This window comes from Balaenoptera ricei, chromosome 5, assembly GCF_028023285.1.
Source record: "Balaenoptera ricei isolate mBalRic1 chromosome 5, mBalRic1.hap2, whole genome shotgun sequence".
Lineage (NCBI taxonomy): Eukaryota > Metazoa > Chordata > Mammalia > Artiodactyla > Balaenopteridae > Balaenoptera > Balaenoptera ricei.
The window spans coordinates 31,577,564-31,601,014 of record NC_082643.1 but is presented as its reverse complement, the minus strand read 5'-3'; the positions used below and the strand labels follow the sequence as shown (position 1 = coordinate 31,601,014).

General features: G+C 38.0%; 1 protein-coding gene across 2 annotated transcripts in view; it reads left to right on the top strand.

Annotated features, from left to right (window-relative positions):
* Positions 1-23,451, top strand: part of NR3C2 (nuclear receptor subfamily 3 group C member 2) — a 370,452-nt gene that overhangs the window by 242,776 nt on the left and 104,225 nt on the right. For both annotated transcript variants that reach the window (XM_059922588.1, XM_059922589.1), the window contains exon 4: positions 10,505-10,621. In XM_059922588.1, the coding sequence (XP_059778571.1) occupies positions 10,505-10,621 (117 nt within the window). The remainder of the gene's footprint in view (positions 1-10,504; positions 10,622-23,451) is intronic.

Sequence of the window (23,451 nt, the reverse complement as noted above, 5' to 3'; positions counted from 1 at the left end):
TCCCATGTGATTTCTCTTAATCATTTAAATTTCCCCAGCTTTTAGAACGTTAAGGTCTTAGGAGGAATGGACCATGTTCTGCCTCTTTATATCTTGCTTTCGACATCTTTGCTGAATGGAATTAAATCATGGTCTGGGAACTCATTTTAAATCACAGGCATAAAACAAACTTATGGTTACCAAAGGGGAAAGGGGTGGGGGGAGGAATAAATTAGGAGTTTGGGATTAACATATATACACTACTCTATATAAAATAGATAACCAACAAGGACCTACTGTGTAGCACAGGGAACTATACCCAATATTGTAATAACCTATAAAGGAAAAGAATCTGAAAAAAAAAATATATATATATATATGTATGTATAAGTGAATTGCTTTGCTGTACACCTGAAACTAACACAACATTGTAAATCGACTCTACTTCAATAAAATCAGTCAGTTAATCCCGGAACCTCTTTTGCTTCTTTGCAAGGGTCTTTGGTGCTCAATCTGCTTGCCCCTAAGTATCTGCTACCCCCATCTGGCAGAATGGAATTCAGTCTCCCGGATTCACCTTTCCTTCTGCCCCTGAACATGTGTGCCTACTGACTTTTAAGAGTTTGGATATTAAGGTGTAACAGAAAACAGACAGGGGAGATGAGGAACAATAATGCAGGGGAGTTATAACTTGCCAGCATCTTACACCACTCTTACAGTCTTGGACACTGCTCTAGAATTCTTAGCTGAGTTGCAAACAGATCAGAGAGTCCTGGCTTTTTGTCCTGTGTTTACCTTAAAGGATATAGTTCACCATTCTCACATCCTTGCCAGCCTTTAGAAAAAGTTAAGGCTTGAAGATGAGATCAGAGCTGAGTAGTATTTGTCGTGTCTCAAGTGGACCCTTTTCATCTAGAAGGCTTCTTAATTCAGTGACCATAGTTGCTCCCACAGGAAAATCTTTACTCACTTATATTTAAGAGTTGACTGTGTTTGTTCTTTGGATTTTCTCATTTTTTTTTTTTTTTTTTTTAAGACTGACCTAACCAAATGAATGATGGATGAAAGCTATCACCTTTTTCTTTTGAGTACCTCAGGCCAGGCTCTGTGCCTCTTGTTTATATATATTAGTTTGAATCCATTTAGCAACCTACAAAGTAGGCATTACTGTGTTCATAGATCAGAAAGCTGAGGCTCAGAACCATTAAGCAACTTGGCTGAGAATCTCATAGTTCCCTGTTGACTGAGGTAGGATTGGAACCCAGGTGTATCTGGTTACAAAATCATGCCCTTCCTACTGTCTTCTCCCTGCCGCCTTCCATGTTTCCACCTTTTCCATTCTAGCATTATTGATGCTTTGAGGCAAGATCCATATGTCACCCAGTCTGTATTTTCTCATTTGGGACCAGCCCAAGTATAACAAAAAGTTGGTTCTTGATTTCAAAGTAATTGACAATTTTAAAAGATAATTTGTATTGGGTTCAGTAACTTTTTAAAGAATGAAACTAACTTTAAACACTGAATTATCTGACAGTTAAAAGCAATATCATAGTTGGAAAAAAACCAGAAAAAAATGATACTTTTGATTTGTTTTTTTATTTTTCAACTCAACTTTGGTTGTTTTTGGCTTTGGTTTTTTTAAGTCTATAGGCATTTCCCTTTTGATCTGAGCACTTGTGGTTTCCCTGTACATTAATTTTATGCATGTACTAACTAATCCTCCTGGTGCCCCATCCAAGTTTACTGTAACCTTGGCAGCTTTCTATTTTCTAGAAAGACTTCCTTTTCTCCAAAAAGCGACCACTACCTCAGGCAGGAGATGCGTTGAGCTAGTATACACAGATGGATGAGTGACTAAAGTTCCCTGAGCCCCGCTGGACAGATTCTCATTCTTAAACAAGATGCTTTTACATCTGAATGACTGTAATAGTTTTGATTTAAGGCAACCTAACCAACTTACGTGAAGGGTGATTCGGACCTTACAGGGGAAGTATTTAGTACTTAGGACACCAAGAAGTTACAAACATCCTGCCTGGGATTCTGACCTTGGTTTAAGCTGTTTCTGCCTTTCTGCTGCTTCTTTGCAAATCCTCAGAGCTCTTTTTCTTAACTGGTGTGTGGGTAGAGGCGGGGATCTAAAAGGTATGGTGCTGGAGATGGGGCAGAAATGATTTGTGTGTATGGGTCTTTAGTGAACCAGTTACTTAGGAGCCAGTAGGTCTTGTGTGAACATTCATTACTGCAGGTTTGTGTCTATATACAACATTCTGTATGAACATGTAAGTTCTGAGTTTCATACATGTAGCAGCAGCTCTGTGTCAAGCAGGATGCTGTTTGTACCATATCTCTACTTTCTCAATTAGCTTGTAGACTAATTCTCCATAGTGTTTCTAGTGGAGTGCCTTAGTGCCTACAGATGGATGCTCAGCCGTTTTGTACAAAAGGTTTATTTCAAAGGAATATTTTGGAATCTTTAAGTCATATTCCATTTATTTTAAGCTTTTATTTCTCTCCATGTTGTGGGATTGTGCATTTTTTTCTTTGGAGTATCTATCACGGTGCTTGCTACCAGCTAACTAGACAGAACTTTCTCTATATTTTGATGAGGAAATACAATCAATTTGAAAATTGTGGGACATTTCCATTTACCCGATAAGGTTTTAAATTATTTAGTTTCTAATTTTTTGTACAGATTCTTGAGTATGTATGCATATTAGTGTACTGACATTGAGAAAGTAGGTTGTGGGTTTGGGGACTTCGGGGTGGAGTGGTCACTGGATTACATTCTTTATTAAAATAGCCCATAGATTTTTTTTTTTTTTTCTTAAGAAAAATGTATTAGGTACTGGTAGCTTCTCAATAATGTTTTGAAAAATTTAGCTAGTTATGGAAAGAGGCCTCAACTTCATCCATTAAAATTAATTTGTCCCTAAAAAAACAATAATGTAAATATTTTAATACTTCTGACAGGAAGTAATATGGAGGCTGAATTTTGTGTTCTCATTTCCCCTTCATGGAGGTAGTCTTCAGTGAGGTTCCCCATATATTTCCAGCTCTTTGTCTTCTGGGCACAAGGTAAGATGACAATTCCATCCTCCCTTGCAGTTGGGTGCGGGTCACTGGACTATATCTGAACAATGAAGAATGAGTTGCCCACTCTGGGCTGGAGCAGTAGATTTCCTAAGTCAGATTCTATAGCTGCTCTGCCATGAGACTCCCAATACTCACTATGGTGGCTGTCCCATCAGCCTGGGGCCCAGGGTGAGAACACGTGGAACGGAATTCCCAGACTCTCTGCCGTTGCCTCATTAATATGTACCAAAACCCAACTTTTAGCTTTGTTGATTTTTCTCTGTTGCGTTTTTCTTTTTCACTTCATTTCATTCACTATTATTTCACTCCTTCCATTTGCTTTGGGTTTAGTTTTTGTTTTTTCTAGCTTCTTAAGGTAGAATATTTGATCATCAATTTTATACCCTTCTTTTCTAATTGAAGTATATAAAGCTAAAAATTCTGTAAGTACTGCTTTAGATGTATCCAACAAATTTTGATATGTTGAGTTTTCATCATCATTCAGTTTGAAACCTTCAGTAATTGCCCTTGTTGATTTCTTCATTGACCCATAAAATTTTTGAAGTATGTTGCTTAATTTTCAAATATGGGGCTTTTTTAGATATCGTTTTGTTATTAATTTCTCATTTAGTTCCTTTGTGGTCAGAAAACATATTGTACATTATTTCAATCCTTTTATTTAGAATTTTAGATTTGTTTTACAGCTCAGGATGTGGTCTGTCTCAGTGAATATTTCATGTGCACCTGAAAAGAACATGTGTATTGTGCAGTTGTGTGACTTCAATGTTAATTAGGTCAAGGTTTTTGCTAATATTGTACAAATCTTCTGTATCCTCACTAATTTTCTAGGTAGTGATTGTTCTATCAGTTGCTGAGAGAGGGGTTTTTAAATCTCCAACTATGATTTTGGATTTGCATTTTTTTCCCCTTAGTTCTGACTAATTTTTAGTTGATGAATTTTGAAGTTCTACTATTAGGTGCATTGATATTTAGGGCTGTTATATCCTAATTTAATAATTATGAAGTGATAGTCTTTAACTTTTGTGATACTTTTTCTCTTGAAGTCTACTTTATCTGACTTTAATGTAGCCACATCATCTTTCTTATGCTTACATTTTTTTATTGCATATATTTTTCCATCTTTTAACCTCCACCCCGTCTGTGCCTTTATATTTAAAATGCATCATAACACACACTTGGGTCTTGCCTTTTTTAAATCCAGTCTGCCATCTTTGGCTTTTAACTGGAGTGTTTAGACCATTTATATTTAGTGTAAATATTGCTGTACTTGAATTTATATCTCTTATCTTGATGTTTGATTTCTTTTTGTTTCCTCTTTTATTTGTTCCCCCATTTTTCCTTTTCTGTCCTTTCTGGGTTGAATATTTTTTTAGTATGCCATTTTATATCTTTATTGTCCCTTGAGCTACACTTACTGTTATTATTCTAGTGGTTGCTTCATGGTAGTATTTCTTAAACATTATTGTGCAACAGAATCACCTGAAGGGTTATATAAAACACAGATTTCTAGGCCCTGCTCCAAAGTTTCTGAGTTAGTAGGTCTGGAATTAGGCCTGTGGATTTAAATTTCTGTTAAATTCTTAGGTGATGCTGATGCTGCTTGGCAAGGGACCATACTTTGAGAACCATTGCTTGAGAGATTACAGAATGTACTCTTAACTTACCATAGTCTACCCTGAATAATTTATACCATTTCAAGTGTAATGTAAGAAATTTATAGCAGTAAAATTCCATTTATATCTCTTCCTATCTTTGGGCTATGTTTTTAGGTATTTTACTTATACACATTTTATAAACCCCATAATACATTTTTTATTTTGCTTTAAATAGTAATTTGACTTTTGAAGAATTTAAGAAAAGAAAGAAAATTTCTTTAAAATTTTACTCTCTATTCATCATTTCTAGTTCTCTTCTTTCATGTACATCCATATTTCTCTCTGGTATCGTTTCCCTTCAGCATAAAGGACTTCCTTTTTTATTTCTTATAATGTGATTCTACTAGCAACAGATTCTTTTAGCTTTAGTTTATCCAAAAATGTCTTTATTTTATCTTCATTTTGAGAAATGTTTCCGTGGGTTATTCTGAGCTTAAAGATATTATATGTTGTCTTCTGGCCTCACTTATTACTCTTATCCTTGTTCCACTTAATGTGATGTAATTTTGTTGTTGTTGTTCTGGATGCTTTTAAGAATTTTTTTTTTTTTTTTCCAGCAATTTAACTATGTTGTGCCATAGTGATTTTCTTTGTATTTATCTCTTGGGGCATTTGCTAAGCTTTCTAAATTTGTAGGATGTTGTTTTAGTCAAATTTGGAAATTTTTATATATATTTTTCTGACCTATTATCTCTCTCCTTCTGGGACTCCAGCTACACATATGTTAAATTACTTAATGTTGTCCCATAGGCCCCTGATGCCTTTTCCTTTTATCTTTTAATGTTTTCTCTTTGTGCTTTAGTTTTTATATTTCTGTTTCTTTAATTTCACTGATTTTTTTTGTTAGTGTCCAATATATTGTTAATTTCAACCAAAAATATCTTAGATATTATTTTGTAGTTCTTTGATTTCCATTTGTGTTTGTTTTTTATCATTTCCAAATCTCTTCTGAGAGTCTCCATTTCTTTAACCCTTTTATTCATATTTTCTTGTATAGTCTAACATATCTATTTAAAAATCTTTATCTGGTAATTTCAACCTCTGGGTCATTTGTGAGTCTGTTGCTAGTGACTTTTTCTATTGACTCTGGTTTGCATTTTTCTAGTAATTATTATTGTATTCTAGACATCCTGGAGACTCCAGATTCTGTTATATTTTTCTGAAGAATATTGAGTTTTGTTCTATAGTCAATTAAATTACTGACAAATCACTTTGAACTTATGGGGCCTTTGCTTTATGCTTTTTTAGGGTAGGTCTGTTTTGGTTGTGCCTTTAACCCTAAGGTGAATGCCTTAATCCTGGGATACAGTATTTGCTCCAAAGGCAGGGACCTTCTGTAATTTCAGTGGAAAGCCTGAGGTGTTGATTGAGTCCTTCTGATTTAGTGGGATTCAAACTGTGTCTCCCTGTGATTAGTAACAGCTGAAATACCTGCTCAGCCTTTTTCAAGCCTTAAATTGTTTCACTCCTGGAGTCTCACTCTTTGGAGTCTCATGCTCAGTTCTCAGGTCAGCCAAAAATTTGAGGGGAGTTAATATGTCCACCCCTCCTTTCCAGAATATCTGTCCTTCTTCAATTTTTAGCTGTTCTAAAAGTCCCACAGTCTGTTCTCTGTCTTCTCAGGCCAATAGGACTGAAGATGTTGCAGGGTTTCCATCCAACCTCCACTGAAGGGCATAAGAGTCTAAAGCCCTCAGGAAATAAAAGCCATTCAAACATGAATCATGTCTAGGGTGGTTCTCTTTTTTCAAGAGTCAGTTTTCCTCCAGCCTCTGCTTTCTTTTGGTTGCTCCCCAGGGCCTTCAAATATTTTTCCCCCCCTTTGTGGACAGTTTATAATTGTTTTTTGTAGGAGGTTTATCTGATTCAAACTATTCTGCCACTACTAGAGCTGGTATTCTTCCCCAAATGGACATATAAGTGGAATGAGAAATAAATCTTTGTTTCCTTTACCACCGACATTTTTTTTTTTATCCACAGGATTATTCCGGTGGCTATATGTTCTGACTAATATATAACTATTAACTTGCAAAGAGGCCGTCTCTGAGAACTTCCAAGTAGATTGTTAGTAGTGTTCCCTACTTCCATTCTGCCTACCTAGGACATGACCTTCAGATTAATGTTTCTAAAATACAGCTCTGGACTTCACATCCTGTAAGCAAGAGTCTCATCACCAGCTTGTCATTCAGCACCTCCAACTATCTGGTCCCCATCATTCTGGTTGTCTGCCCTATGTTAACGTTATAGTAGAAAATTACTTACCCTCAAAAGCCTGAGGTATGACTTATTCTGAATTAGCTATTTTTACACTAGGAGAGCACAGTATTTAAAAAAGGACATGATCAAAAGTTTTTAAAGTCTTCTAAATGCATTCTCTTGGTTTCATTGTGGTTTTTTGGTTGTTGTTTGTTTTTCAATATAGATTAAGGGATGGGACACACATTACCTGTTTGTGTAGGTGCAATTCAAGTCTTTCATGTTTACACAATTAAAACTATAAGTGACAGATAATTGTCTGAAAACTAGTAACACATGCCCAGAGCTGTCCCTTAAACTCTCCATCCTGCTTGTGGAAGACGAATCGGTGGCTGCAACCACGCTGGCTGATAGAAACCAGGTATACTATTTCATATAGTGTACCTAGAAGGAAATTTTTTGCAGCTTTTATAGTAACTTGACTTTTTAAAAGGAGCTCACTAAAGAGAAATCCTCATAAAACAATCCCAGCTTTTAGAAGTCTGTTTTTGAACACCCAGAAAAGAAAGTTTTCTAGTGTGTGTATTAGACAGTGACCATTTCTTATGCATTCTTGTATGCCTACAACTAAGAGGCTGTCACATTTTATTGTAGATTACCAGAAATGGAAAGAACCATAGACTACCCCAACCCCTGGTGCAAATGTTTTGTGGCCTTGCACACATAGTAGGTTCCCAATAAATAATTGTTGAATTGAAACCAATTAAAGTTACGTTTAGTTATTTCTTTAGACGTTAAATTTTATTCAATTCAGTGTGAATTATAGATGAAATCTTTGGTTTTGTATTTAATTTCACACCATGACAGAAGACACATAATGCTGGTTGCCAATGCAAATACTGGGTGATAGAGTATGCCTCATTCAAAGAATGTTCCTTTGCTTGTTGTTTCCAAAGAGCAGTTTCAGCATCCTGTTGGACCACCAATAAATTATATTACAAATTGGTGTTTACACAAGCCTCTGGCCTTAAGACCCAGCAACATTGTCAGACATACTGAATTCTGCTTCCAATTCCACCCTTTGGGGAAGTTACTTTACCAGTTCTAACATGAGTTTCTTCTTGTGAAGAATAGCAATAATCGCCTTACCTGTGTCATAGGATTGTTGTAAGGCTTAAATAAAATAGTGCTATAATAGGGCCTTGAAGTTTTATTTTTAAAGTGGTAACTTCTTAAGATATTGTGCAGCAACATGAAATGTTATATTAATCGGTTATAGTCTTTACCATGGCTATCAATTGCCTTTGTGTAATTATCTACACCTACTTATATTCACTAAGAGCCTTCCATTTTTTAAGAAGTCATTAGATTATTATAATGGTGGAGTTTCATTTCTTCACTTTGATAGAGTTCCCTATTCTATTACTGTTGTTTTATTGTGATCATCATTACTAATATTTACCATAATGTTACTGAGAATGAGCTATACATTAAATTATTTTAATACCATTGGGCAGTACACATTATTTTTATTGAGTATTTGCTGTAATTTACTTAGTAATTCTCAACGAAGGGAGTGTGATGGTACTAGGCTGAGGGGAGGGCTTGAGAGCCTGTTCCCTGTTTTACAGTCATCAGTGAGACACCCTCTGCTTTTCTGCATGTTTTCAATGACCCCACGACTCAGTCCTCAGACGTCTTCCCTGTCCAGTTTCCATATGATCTCATCCCGTCTCACGGCTTAAAATAATGACCACAAGCTGATGACATCTCCAGCACAGACCTCTCCCGAACTCCAGACCTGTGTGTCTAACCAACCCGCAGGCACTTCCATTTAGATACACCTCAAGTGTCTCCAAGTTAGCATGTCCGATACTGATCCAGGGTAATTCCCCGTAAGCCATGTGCTCCTACTGTCTTCCTCATTTTAATTTACGGCAGTTCCATTTTTCTAATTGTTCCACCCAAGAATCTTAATGCCTCTCTAGCTCCCCTTTTTCTCAGATCTGTCAGCAAATTCTAGCAGCTCTACCTTCAGAATGCCTCTAGAACCTGACCACTTTTCATCACCAACCCACCATCATCTTCCCGTGGATTATAGGGACAGCCTGCTACCCCAGTCCCCCGGCTTCTGTCCTCAGTCCAGTGCAGTCAGTTTTCTGTACAGCGGCCAGAGCCATCCTGTGAAACTTAAATCACATCAAGTGGCTTTTCAGCTAAAAGCCCTCTAGGCCCATGGTTTCCCATCTCACTCAAAGTCTTGAACATAATCTATGAGGCCTTACATGATCTGACTCACGTTGGCTCTTTTTCCTCATCTCCTCTTACTGTTCACTCATTCTTTCCATCTTTCATCCCTGGCTGTTCCTTAAACATGCCAGGTTTCCTCCCCACCCCTGCCCTCCCTCGTTTGCTTTTCCCTCTGCTCTACTCTGTTTTCTCCCCAAGATGTCCACATAGTTAGCGCCTTCCTTTTCTTCAGAGCTTTATTTTAAAGTCGCCTTCCAGCGAGGCTTCCCCTGCATTCTTTCTAAAATATCAATACCCTCCTCACCTCCACTGTATCCTGTGCCCTTCCCTTCATTTTTCTCCCGAGCATCTACTACTGTCCAGCACTTGTACATTTTACCTCCATACCTTGTCTGTTGACTGTCTCCCCCTCATGATAGGGTCACGAGAACAGGAACTTTTGTCTGTCTTATTCATTGCTGTTTCCGCAGTGTGTCTAATACTGCCTCATCCCTAGTGGAGGTTCAGTAAATATTTTATATTTATTGGAATACATAAATGAATAATAGAGCTAGGGTGCAGTTTTGCATTTTGCCAGTAGATGCCACTCTCCAAGCATATTCTGCATCTGAATTATTTTGGTGCCAGTTTGGCTTGCAAAATGAAATCATTCTACATTTCTAGTTGTGTAATTTGCAGGTCTTCCAGTTGAAATGACATGTGTAAATGTGGGTAGGCAGAGGAGCTTAAACAGCTACAGTAGTTGGGAGTTTGGGGTTAGCAGATGTAAACTATTATATATAGGTTGGATAAACAACAAGGTCCTACTGTACAGCACAGGGAGCTATATTTAATATCCTGGGATAAACCATAATGGAAAAGAATACGAAAAGGAATGTATATGTATGTTTAACTGAATCACTTTGCTGTACAACTGAAACTAACACAACATTGCAAATCAACTATACTTCAATAAAATAAATTTAAAAAAAAAATCCTGCAGCAGGGCCTTTGTTTAGATTGGTGCTGGGTGATGGCTGAATGAAATGTGCACCATCTCCTGAAAGGGTGCATGCCAAGAAATTCAAACAGTGAGGAGTGCAGCTCTACTTCTATGCGAACCTATTGGAAATAAACATTAAGCTTATCATCTGTAACGTAAAGTCTCAGCTATGTTAAACTGACCATTTCTGTACCTATATTATTCGCAAATCATGTTTCCCTTCTACTTTTCTGAAGAAGAGCTTTCAAGGCAGGAAAGAGGATGTTTCATTACCTGATTGTACATATTAGTACTTTATATTAATATAATAGTCTTTATTGTAACAACTGTTCTTTACTGTTTTATTCAGGGCAACACAACTATTTATGTGCTGGAAGAAATGATTGCATAATTGACAAGATTCGACGGAAGAATTGTCCTGCCTGCAGACTTCAGAAGTGTCTTCAAGCTGGAATGAATTTAGGAGGTAAGTTTTGTGGTTTTAGTTCAATAAGAGTTGTTAAGATGGATATAACACCACTAGGCTCTATACTCCCAAAATTGAAGATGAAGCTAACATGAAGCAAAGATTTCTAAAAATCTAGTAAGTTCTACATTTGTGCTAAAACATTTCAGGAGAAAAATATTCCTTAGAAGGAGTTGAAAACAAGTCTGCTATGTGGCTGTGGTCCTAGTGAAGTTTTCAACTCTTGAGTTTGCTAAGGTTTCAAGAACTGGGTGCATAACCAAAACAAAAATGAATGATATTTTATATAAAACTATAGCTAACAGTTTTTATTACTGTGTCTGTTTAGAAATAAGACCTATAAGTGATAACACTAACCAGATAGGAATATATTCCTGACTCTAGGAATAAATGTAATGAAGGAAGACCTATATGAAAAAAAAGCAAAAAAAACCAAAAAAACAAAACTTTAAAAATGTTACAGGAGCTCACCAAAAGAGTGGGGCAGGTAAAGACTTGAACCAAACTCAAAAGTATACAACATCCCTGGGTGGGGAGATTCAACGTCTTGAAGGTATCAGTTTTCTCTAAGTTATTTTATGAATATAACACAAGCCCAACAGAAATACCACTTGGTGATTCTAAGTTCCTAAAGAACAGCCAGCAAAATTCTGGAAAAGATAAATAATGAGGACAACTAGCTCTGCCACACAGTAAAGCATATGACACAGCTACAGTAATTAAAATGGTCTGTGTATTTGTTTATTGATTGTCAGATCAACAGAAAGTCAAGAAATAGATTCAAATAATATGAGAATTCTGTATATAATAAAGTTGGCATTTCAAATCAGTGGGGAAGGGATAGGTTATTCAATAGAAATTATTGTGACAACTGAGAAGCCATCTGGAAAACAAGAAAGTTGAATCCAAACTCTTATGATCCTCCAAAATAAATTCTGCTCTTTCAATGATCTAAACTTCGAAATATAACACAGAAGTACTAAAGGAAAATATGGATTTTTTTAATATTCTACAAGTGGAGTATTTCATACTTTTTTGAGTATTAAATAAACCCAGAAGCTATAAGAGAAAAGAATGGAGGAAATCAATACTACTTACAAATCAAATATTACTGCAAAGGCAAATAATAAAAAACTGGGGGAAAATACTTGCAGCTTATAGACAAAGGGTTTATTTCTCACATAAAGTACTTCTCTAATTCCATAAGAAAAAGAAACCAACTCATTAGAAAAATGAGAATGAAAAGAATAGGAATGTGAACAAAATATTCATAGGGAAAAGAATAATAAAAGAAATACAATTGGTTCTTGAAACACATGAAAAGAGTCTGAATCTAATCCTAATAAGAGAAATGCAAATTTAAAATATGAGATACAATTTCTTGCAAATGGCAAAGATAAAACATTTTTATGATATATTGTTTGATGAGTATAGAAATAAAAGTGAAACCCAGTGTTGATCTCCTGCATTTTAGGTGGAAGTAGAAATTGATATAAACTCTATGGAGAGCAGTTCAGCTATTTCAATAAAATGTTAAAAGGCACAAGGCCTTTGACTCACCAATTCTACTTTTAGGAATTTATCCTTAGTATATTCTGGCAGTGTAAGAAATGACATATGCATAAGATGTTCATTGTAGCCTTGTTAAATATCAGACACACATTAAATATTTATCTGTTCAGAACTGATGAAATAAATTATAGAATACTCTTCAGACACTAATAAGAATACAGGGAGCTCTATACGGACTGATTTCCAAAATGCTGTTTAGTGAAAACAATCAGGTAGCAAAATAGTATGTTTCGTATACTACAAGTTGTATATCTGCTTTCAGAAAAGAATATATATTGTATAGAGCATTTCTGGAACAATATGCAAGAAACTAGTCATGGTGGTGGTCTCAGTAGAAAGGACTGGGTAGCTGGGAGACAAGGATAGGAAGGAAAATTAATTGTCACTGTATATTCTTCTGCGCCTTTGAACTTCATATTGGATTAATGTGTGTATTGTGTACACAAGTTACCTATTTAAAAGAAAGTAATTCGAAAAAGAAACACGAAGAGATTTCACTCTTTGCTTTGATGAAAGCACCAACTGGCTGACGAGTCGGGACTAGGGAGGAACATGGCTGCGTGCAGAACAGAGCGGCTCTTGGGAATCAAGAGGAGGGTGAGCTGTGGCCACGTGGAACTGCGCCTATGAGAGCATCCTGGGTGCCTTGAACTCAGCCAGAGCAGCCCATGCTGGTGTCCAGAGGGCGGGCTCTGGAGCCACACTGCCTGCGTGAGAACCCTTGTTCTGCCACTTCCTGACCTTGTAACCTCAGAGGCAGGTTACCACCTTTCCATGCCCCTGTTTCCTTCAACTTGTGCCTACCTCCTAGGCTGTGGAGAAGAGTAAAGGCATCAGGGTACAGTGCAAAAAAGTCAGTACCTGTCTCAGTACACATTGCTGGTGTGGTGGGTGGTGGAAACTCTCACTGCAGATTCCATAGCACTTACACACATGATCTGAGGGACATGATTGCCCCACATGTTGGTGCTGGTGAACCTCAGTTGCCCAGAAGAGTTAAGCTGCTTGCCCCAAGATGCCACAGCCAGTGAGACGCTGAAGCTAGGTCTTGGATCTCTGGACCCCGGGTCTGGAGTTTCTGATGTACCACACTGCTTCCTTGTTCTAACGTCCAAATCAGCGCAGATGTGGCACAAAAGAGCACCTTCTGAAGCATGTGAGCGAGGGTCGGGCGAGATGAATAATTTAAAATCTAAATGGCACAGTGGTACAGCCGTTGGTCATAAAATGAGCTCTGAATCAGTTTTGTAAAATCTACCATCTGAATTTAAACACACACACTGCTGAGGTATATTTTAAAGTATCTCTGTGCAATTTTTGTATAGCTTTGCAAATCTTATATATTTACATATACTATGTAAATATTACTATAAATACTGTATGATCACACTTTATAAAATATCATTACTATCGGTTACTATAAAATACTAATGAAATAGCCATACTTATAGTTCCTACCTCATAGGGTTGTGTTAAGGATTAACTGAGTCCATACATAACCTTCAGAACAGAGTTTCTCAACCTCTGCACTGTTGACATTTGGGGCCAGATAGGTCTTTGCTGTGGGGCCGTCCTGTGTGTTGTAGGATGTTTATCAGCATCCCTTGTCTCTACCTATTAGATGCCAGTAGCTGTCCCTTGTCCCCCAGTGTGACAACCAAAAATGTTTCTAGGCTTCCCTGGTGGCACAGTTGTTAAGAGTCCGCCTGCCAGTGCAGGGGACACGGGTTCGAGCCCTGGTCCGGGAAGATCCCACATGCCGCGGAGCAACTAAGCCCATGCACCACAATACTGAGCCTGTGCTCTAGAGCCCGTGAGCCACAACTACTGAGCCCGCGTGCCACAACCACTGAAGTCCACGCACCTAGAGCCCACGCTCCGCAACAAGAGAACCCACCACAATGAGACGCCCACACACCACACCAAAGAGTAGCCCCCGCTCACCGCAACTAGAGAAAGCCCACGCAGCAATGAAGACCCAACACAGCCAAAAATAAAAAAATTAAATAAATTAAAAAAAAAAGTTTCTAAACTTTGCTAAGTATGCCCTGGGTGGCATTGAGACCCACTGGTTTAGCAATAAGAGTAAATAATTGTAAGCGCTATTTAACTGTGAGATGTTTTCTGCTGGAATATACGTTCCATCAGGGGAGGAATTTTGGTATCTCTTGTTCGTTGCTTTACCTCCAGTGACTATAACAGTGCCTGGCACAAAGTTGGCGTTCAATAGTTGTTTGTTGAGTGAATGCATGATTAATTGGCATTTTTAAGGGTTCTGTGTTCTGAGAATTCGGCTAAGCCCTTTATATATGTGTCATGTCTTTTAAACATCACATAACACCATGTGATACATACTGTTAACCTGTCCATTTTAAACATGAGTTCATGGAGGCCCAGAGAGGTTAAAGAACTGGCCCAAGGCCACAGCGCCAGGGAGTGGCAGAGCCAGAACTGAGATCTCTGTTCCTGGCACCAAAGCACACACCCAGCATCACTCTTCTGTATGAAACGGGTCCACTGTTTATAGATTGACATTTTAAAAATAGCCCAGATTATCTATTAATGGCAGCTGTGGCACCAGGTTTCTTACTTTTGTCTGTGATGGTCTGTAAGTGAGGCCTGGCACAGTAGTACATGATACAGAATCCACATACTTTGTTGCTGGTTTCTGGGTATGCAGGATAGGTTTTATGGATTTTGGTAAAACATTTTACTAGAGAAAAAGCTTACCTTGAATCTTGAGGTCATTGAAAGTTGTGAGTCAAAAATGGGCAGGTAGGCACACCGGTCAGAATGGCCATCATCAAAAAATCTACAAACAATAAATGCTGGAGAGGGTGTGGAGAAAAGGGAACCCTCTTGCACTGTTGGTGGGAATGCAAATTGATACAGCCACTATGGAGAACAGTATGGAGGTTCCTTAAAAAACTAAAAATAGAACTACCATACGACCCAGCAATCCCACTACTGGGCATATACCCTGAGAAAACCATAATTCAAAAAGAGTCATGTACCAAAACGTTCATTGCAGCCCTACTTACAATAGCCAGGACATGGAAACAACCTACGTGTCCATCAACAGATGAATGGTTAAAGAAGATGTGGCACATATATATGGTGGAATATTACTCAGCCATAAAAAGAAACGAAATTGAGTTATTTGTAATGAGGTGGATGGACCTGGAATCTGTCATACAGAGTGAAGTAAGTCAGAAAGAGAAAAACAAATACCATATGCTAACACATATATATGGAACCTAGGGGAAAAAAAAATGGTCATGAAGAACCTAGGGGCAGGACGGGAATAAAGACACAGACCTACTAGAGAATGGATTTGAGGATATGGGCGGGGGGGAAGGGTAAGCTGGGACAAAGTGAGAGAGTGGCATGGACATATATACACTACCACATGTAAAACTGATAGCTAGTGGGAAGCAGCCGCATAGCACAGGGAGATCAGCTCGCACAGGGAGATCAGCTCAGTGCTTTGTGACCACCTAGAGGGGTGGGATAGGGAGGGTGGGAGGGAGGGAGACGCAACAGGGAAGAGATATGGGGATATATGTATATGTATAACTGATTCACTTTGTTAGAAAGCAGAAACTAACACACCATTGTAAAGCAATTATACTCCAATAAAGATGTTAAAAAAAATGGGCAGAGTAGAAATTAATATTTATAAAAGTAGCGTTTTCTTTAGGTTCAAGTTATACTTTAACTACTTCTGGTTCCTGGATTAAGTAATTAACTTTTACTAAGTATCCAGTTGTGGTAACATACATTGCCATTTTTCTTTTATAATTTATTTTGAAGCCTCATTTTCCTTTTCAATTTGGGCAAAAAGAAATGCAAGCAATTTTATTATATTAAAAGAGATAATATGAAGTTTAACCTTTTAATGTGAAGCAATTTTTTAAATGAAATATGTGAATTAAATTAAAACCTTTTATACATGTTCCAATCTCACCCCTGTTTTCTTAGCAAAGTAGGTCTGCAGTCTCTTTTTCTTCACCCTTCTTTCCTGCTACCTTTCTTTGGGGATACAGCAGATGCAACCCCATACTTGAAAGACATTTTCTGTTAGTGAATGGTCATGACTCTGGGAGCAAAATTAGTCATCTGCCTTCTAAAGACATCAGGAATTCAGAATACTTTAGAATATTTTTTTTCCTATCCTTTCAGCTGGTTAGCATGTAATCCTAACCATGTCCCCAAACTAGCCTCTCCCTTAGAAAGTGGAAGGAAGAAGAATGAGTAGGTTTATATTTATCAGAAACCAAAGCCATAAAATGTGCCTCTTCCCTTTTCTCTAGATCCACTCCCTTCCTCTTCCTACAGGTGCTTTCCCTTTTCTTTAAAATCCTGCTGAGCTTTAGGGCGAATGCAAAGTAAAATAGAGCAGAAGATGTGAGAATGTCAACAGAGAAATTAAAAGGAAAATAACAGTTCATTGGCCCCAGGCGGGGCCCACCGCTCTGCTATAGCCCCTAATGATAGATCTCAAAAAGGCATGGTTCTGTTTACATGAGAATTTACTGCTTTGCATAGCCTCCTCCAAAGGAATTCATCACTTTGCTTTTACTGCCAGGGATCTGAAGAGGATGATCTATGTGTGTCTTTTAGAGCTGCTCCTAAAATATAAAGCACAGCGTCAAGGCTCTGTGGCCCTCATATCAAGAACGAGTCCTTTGGGGTGTTTCTAGCTCGACTGTACTCTGGCCATAGAAAATAGAGAGGATCTTAGAGGTTTTTCTCTCCCAGTCCTCCCACTCACAGATGAGGAACTTGGAAGCCAAGATGATATCATCAGAGACTTGAGAAATGCAACCTAAAGACTCTAATACAGTTGTCTTTCCTCTTTTCCAAGCCACCCCCCTGCTTCATTTTTCATCTGATTTGCTAAAGTCTACTTTCATGTTCCTTTAATGAAGACTCTAAAATATTCAAATCTTGCTTCCTGTGGCTTTAAACATGGAAGTTTCACAAACCATAGGATAGCCCTAACTCTGGTTTCAGTTGACTTCCGTGACTGTCTGCAGTGTTCCCTAATCCCAGCCATCACTTTTACTCTGGTGAGGAGGAGCCTTTAAAGGGTGGCCAAAAAAAAAAAAAAGGGTGGCCATCTCGGGTCCACCTTTTCCTCCTGGAATGGAACGTGTCATATGAAAAGAGAAAAGAATCTCAGACACAGGAAGCAGTAGCAACAGCAGACCTCACACGGCTGCTTTTTTGCAGACTGGAAGGCAGGCAGCTAGGTGAAAAAGGTAGGGAGACAGGAGATTAATGCTGGGAATCATTCAAAGAAATGGATACTCTTCTATTCCTGATAAGAATGGAACCAAAAAAAGAAAAATATGTAAATTAAAATTCATCCACATAATGCAATATTAATCAGCCAGTAAAATTACGGCTAGGAAAATTCATAACAGCATAGAATACTTTCTGCACAAGAGTAATAAAGAAACGTGAGTATGCAAAACGATTTAGGTTCCTTATTCCATGATTACAGCTCTATAGGAAAAGATTTGCATGAGTCAGAAGACTAGGAGGAAATGGGAGGATACCAAAAACGTTTGTGTTTGTGAAGGGACAGATAAGGTTTTCTTCCCTCTTTCCTAGTTTATCAATCCTAATGAACATGTTCTGTAATACAGTTTAAAGAAAATAGCGGGCTTCCCTGGTGGCGCAGTGGTTGAGAATCTGCCTGCCAATGCAGGAGACATGGGTTCGAGCCCTGGTCTGGGAAGATCCCACGTGCCGCGGAGCAACTAGGCCCGTGAGCCACAGCTACTGATCCTGCGCGTCTGGAGCCTGTGCTCCGCAACAAGAAAGGCCGTGATAGTAAGAGGCCAGCGCACCATGATGAAGAGTGGCCCCCGCTTGCCGCAACTGGAGAAAGCCCTCGCACAGAAACGAAGACCCAACACAGCCAAAAATAAATAAATAAATAAATAAAGGAATAAAAAAAAAAAAAAAAAAAAAAGAAAATCCTTCGGAGTTATTTAAAAAAAAAAAAAAAAAAAAAAAAAAAAAAAAAAAAAAGAAAATAGCATTCACAATTTTGAACTAAAAAGAAGGGAAACAAGATTAATCGTGCTACTGAGCAGAAGAGGTAAAGAATTAGACATATACAGAAAGCCAAACAGGAAGGAGGAAAAAAGGAGAGAGAAGGAAAAAAAAAAAAAAAAGACCTAGAAGACATCAGTAAGTCTCCTGCTGGGAAATGCTTTAAAAACTGAAATGGAGAAGTTAAGTGAAAAACAAAAGACCCAGAGACCAAAGAATGACAGAACCATGACCGACATGGAGAGGCCAGAGAGAGATCTTTTTACTTGAGGAAAATTGGCTTTACCTGCCAGCAACTTGCTCCAACTAGCCTGTATGGTCGGGCACCTGTAAAATTCACACGCAACACAGGTCTGGGGAGAGAAATTACAGGATCAGTGCCAGTGAGAGAGGAGGTTTAATATCTGAAATCCAATAAGAAAAACAATTTTTATATCTTTAAGGGTCTCCTGAGGCATGATATGCAGTAGTCTGTAGAAGTTTAGAAAGCCCAAGTGTACCGAGTTTTATGAAGAAATACCATTCCTTAGGTTTTTTTTCCCCTTTCCATTCCTCTTGCTTGTAGACAATAAGAATTTCAATGGGACTTTTGAGCAGGAAAGTGGAGGGGAAAATAACACATTTCTATTAATCACTGAAAGTATGGTTTTTGAATCTTCATGTGTAAGTTAAGCCATATTCATTGTCATAGTAATACAATTTGAATTAAACAACTGGTATTTTTACCCTGCAGAATTTCAGGAGGAGAGTTTAGGGTCGGTCCCGAAGCAGGCAGCATTTCAAGATTTACTCTATTTCTTCAACTCTTGAATTTCTTTCCTTTCAGATTTTTGACTGTTGTGATTATAATTTGCAACCAATATGTATGTTTAATTTGTATTAGTTTCCTTCAAAACTCTAATTAAATTGGAATCTGAGAAAGAATAGATTTATGTATAACTAAATCACTTTGCCACACACCTGAAACTAATACAACATTGTAAATCAACTATATTCCAATATAAAATAAAAATTAAAAAAAAAAGAAAAACATCAAAGCTAAGAAAAAGGGGGGAAAAATTGGTGTCTTATTTCGTGACTGATAACGTCTCAGAACAGAAGCAATACAGACGTTGGATGCAGACGTTCTTCCCTCCCAAGAATGTACATATTCGTAGGCTGCACTTGAGCCTCAGTGAGCTTACCCAAGTAGGCTGCTTATCTTGGGTCTTTTTAAATACAAAACCCAGGGATGTTGGAAACCTTCTGCTGGGTATACAGATGCCCATTTTTGCTTCCATTTCCTTTTGCATTTGCAGTCTGTCCTGGTAGGTCATCATCCCAGTCATACTTAAGGGGCCAGTGGGCCTGGAGCTTAACCTTTCCACCTTTGAGATCTTGCATTTGTCGTCTCAATAGGCCTGAGTCACAGCTGTCCTTCCTAAGAAGCGTCTCAGATATACAGGTCTCTTTAGACTGGTCTACAGCAGCCCTGCAGTTCCACACACTCACCGATATTTTCTGTAATACATGATTCTTTTTCTAACTCTCTGGTAAAATCTTGGGGATTTTGTTTTGTTTTCGTTTTGTTCATGGCGTTTTATATTGTTGTTATACTCTTTTGGGTTACCGCAGATGATGGCGTTTTATTATAAAAATATTGCTAGTTTCACATTTTGTCTTTGGGAAATACTAGGATGCCATTTAAGACACAGTAGGTTTTTAATTTCTAGGACTTTTTGATTTTTTTCTCTTTTTGTCAGCTTCTTTCTACCAAGCTCTCTCCTCCCTACCTTGTTGCTTTTGGGGTTTTTGTTTGTTTGTTTGTTTGTTTTCACTGCACTTGTTTCTACTTACTGCCTTCTCTCTCTCTGTCAGCTTCATTGTCCCCTGAGTGTCTTGTATTCAAACTTCCCCAAAGAAGGTCCCGGCCAGTTGGCTGGTCACCTTCCAGAACAGAGCTTCTGATTGGGCTGAGACATAGACAAACAGCTGCCTTTGCCTCTGCTGCCCTTACCTTACTCAGGCTGGCATGGCCAGTTATAGGTCCCCGTGGTACAAAGCATGACAACCTGTGACAAGAAGCCTTTTGTGACCCCATTTTTCAGAAAGGAGCTGTAAGTGTAGATAGTGATCAGAGTGTAGTAGATGCAGTACAAACTTGTAACCATTACAGTCATCTCTTAATTGTGGAGCATCTCTTAAATCATAGCAATTTTTCCAACAGCCTGATTTTTATTCACACATTCTAAGTTATCTATGTATTTAGAAGTAAAAAAGTATCCATTTTTAAAAAGCTGATGGACAAAACAAAATGATAGCTTTCCATGCCTCTTGGAACAGAACTGCTAAGGCTTTATTTTGGAGTTCAAGAGTTTTTGAGATGGCTACTTTGAAAACACACAAACCAGAACAAAACACAAAAAGCATTAAAAAAGCAAATCATAATTTTTTTTTAAGCCATCTATTAATGTGTAAGGTGGACATTCTCTTATAGAACACCTCTCTAAACCTGAATCGTTTCTTCTCCCTAAATGCCAGACACTAGGATTGCGGGTGCACTCTGGGCTCATGGAAGAGTAGGGGTGAGGTATGTGGAGATAGTATGGAAGGAAGGACAAACCACTTAAAACCAAGCATCATAGGTTTTCTGCACTCAGTCATCTTAGAAAGAGCTGATCCATCACTCTACGTAAAGTCCCTGCCTATTCTGTAGGTATCATCTACCTCAGACTCTGATTTCTCAGTTACAATCATTGATTTCATTTACTTTCAGTTAACAGGTATGCACACTAAGGAATATAACTTAGTCTTTTTTCTTTCATTTGAAAAATCTACAGACTAGTGATCTGATGCTTGTTGGCTCTCTGATAAATATCCTCTTCTCCCTGCTTCATAGTAAAATAGTGTGATTATAAAAAGGGGGGAGGGACCTCTTTATGTAACAGTAAAGTCTCTGTTCTCACCTCTGAAAGGTACAGAAAGCCATTCAACTGTCTATTAGAAAACAGCCCTTCATATCCTGTGATAAACCATAATGGAAAAGAAAATGAAAAAGAACATATATATATGTATAGCTGAATAACTTTGCTGTACAGTAGAGATTAACACAACATTGTAAATCATCTATATTCCAATCAAATAAATTAAAAAAAAAATAAAACAGCCCTTCAATCTTCAGGAATAAATAAGTATGATATTTAGTATCATTGATGATGATTTTTCTGGGACAGATGACATACCTTTTAACAGCTAACCCAATTCTAACAGATTTTTAAAATATTTTTATTGATTTATCAAGTTATAAAATGCATACTCATTACAGTGATTAATAAAGGAAAGTAAAAGTTCTCTGTAATAAATTGGGGGAATGAAGATGGAAGAAGAGTCAAGACGTTTGCTGACAAAAAAATAATGATTTACATTTTGACGAAGAGGCTCTTCAAAGCTGAACTAGCAGAGCCAGTAAAAATGGTTTCCTCTGAATGTGCTGCTTCATTATTTTGAAAAGAAGATCTGTCAACAACAACGTAAAGCCAGTTGCTGAGTTAGGTCATGAAAACAAGAAACTCCAAGATGTAATTGTTCTGTATTCCTCCAAGTGTTTTGTTTAGTACGGTGTTTGTTTTGAGAGCATAATAATGTAAAATATGTTTAAACAGTAATGACGCTAAGCAGTTACTCTGTTACCGTATAATTATTTTCTGTATTAAGATTAATCTGGTTTGTAGAGGGGAGGATCACAGTATTTAAAAAGTGCATCTCTGATGAATCCATCCATTGATTCTTCATTCAGCAAATATCCATCGCACTCCTAAATTCCAGGTGTTCCCCACAATGTTGCCAGTGTAGCCAGGAGAAGGCAGGCACTTCAAAGGGCTAATCTCTAAGAAAGAAGACATTTATTATGGGCCAGATAAGCATTCGAAATTTACAACGATGTACTTAAGAGTAGCCTCGGTGTTGACAATGGGACACATCCCTAGAGCTTTCTCCTTGCTTTAGAGCAGTGTCAACTTCCTGACTTGTGTCTATCGCACAAGATGGTGGCACGTCAGGATGCCATTCTCTAACTCCGTCCCTCCATATTTGGGGGTGTCCATCCCGGGTGTGTTCTTTGTGCATCGATCCCATCAAATGGTCCTATGGCACGTACTGACACTTGCTTGGGACATAGTCTGGAAAGGAGCAGCTCTGCATCATGAAATCCTTCAGAAGACCCACACTTATCCTTACCTGCAGACCACCTCCATTCTGACGTCAGCATCCATCAGTCAACAGCATTCTTCACTTGATGTTGGCCCTTTGAACTCGGACTATGAAATTCAGCCCTTCCTATTCTTACCAAAAAATTGAATACAACTTTAAAGTTTTCTGGCCACCTTAGAGACTTTTAAGTCATTTCTAGCCTGAGGACGACTGAGGTAGCTCTGGTTGGTCCCTTCAGAATGCATGCCTTGTCTGTCTCTCTTGTAGCTCTTGTAACAGATACTAAGAAATGTCTGGGAAGACAGGCTGGGATTCGTGGGGCCACTTGCTAGCAGCCGACCTGCTGACATCTCCCTTCAGTTTGTGACCTGCCCCAGCACGTTGCTGTCTCCCCTGGAAACTCTTCAGAATTCACTTCAGCATCACCAGAGAAACTGAGAGACACCTTTATGAACAATTTAAAAAATTTTTAAATAATCGATGATTTCTTTCAACATACAGTTTTCTTAATCTCTCAATCTTCAAACCAAGCTGTTCTTCATCCTAAAATTAGACTAATTCACCAGTGAAAATTCAGACAGTTACATCTTCATTTGCCATATAAATGACAGGCATTTCATGTTAATTACTCAGAAACATTTGCATATGTTAATTAGGTCGTTTCTACATTTTTTTAAGCAAAAACTTAAATCCCATAGAGCAAAAACACTTTTCCATTCTGTAAATACTCATATTTTTAGGTAAAGTTGAGTCAGATTAGAAATTTTAAGCCAAATTCTAAAGGTTACACCACGTAAGAATGATGAATGATGGGAATGGGGAGGACTGTGTAATCAGCAATCCAGTGGGGCGATTGTGCTCAGTTCTTGCTGCCTCTCCAACTCATCTGTCAAGTCTTTGTTCTATTTTTATTTAAAAAATTTTTTTCATTGAAGTATAGTTGATTTACAATGTTGTGTGAGTTTCTGGTGTACAGCAAAGTGATTCAGTTATGTATACATTAT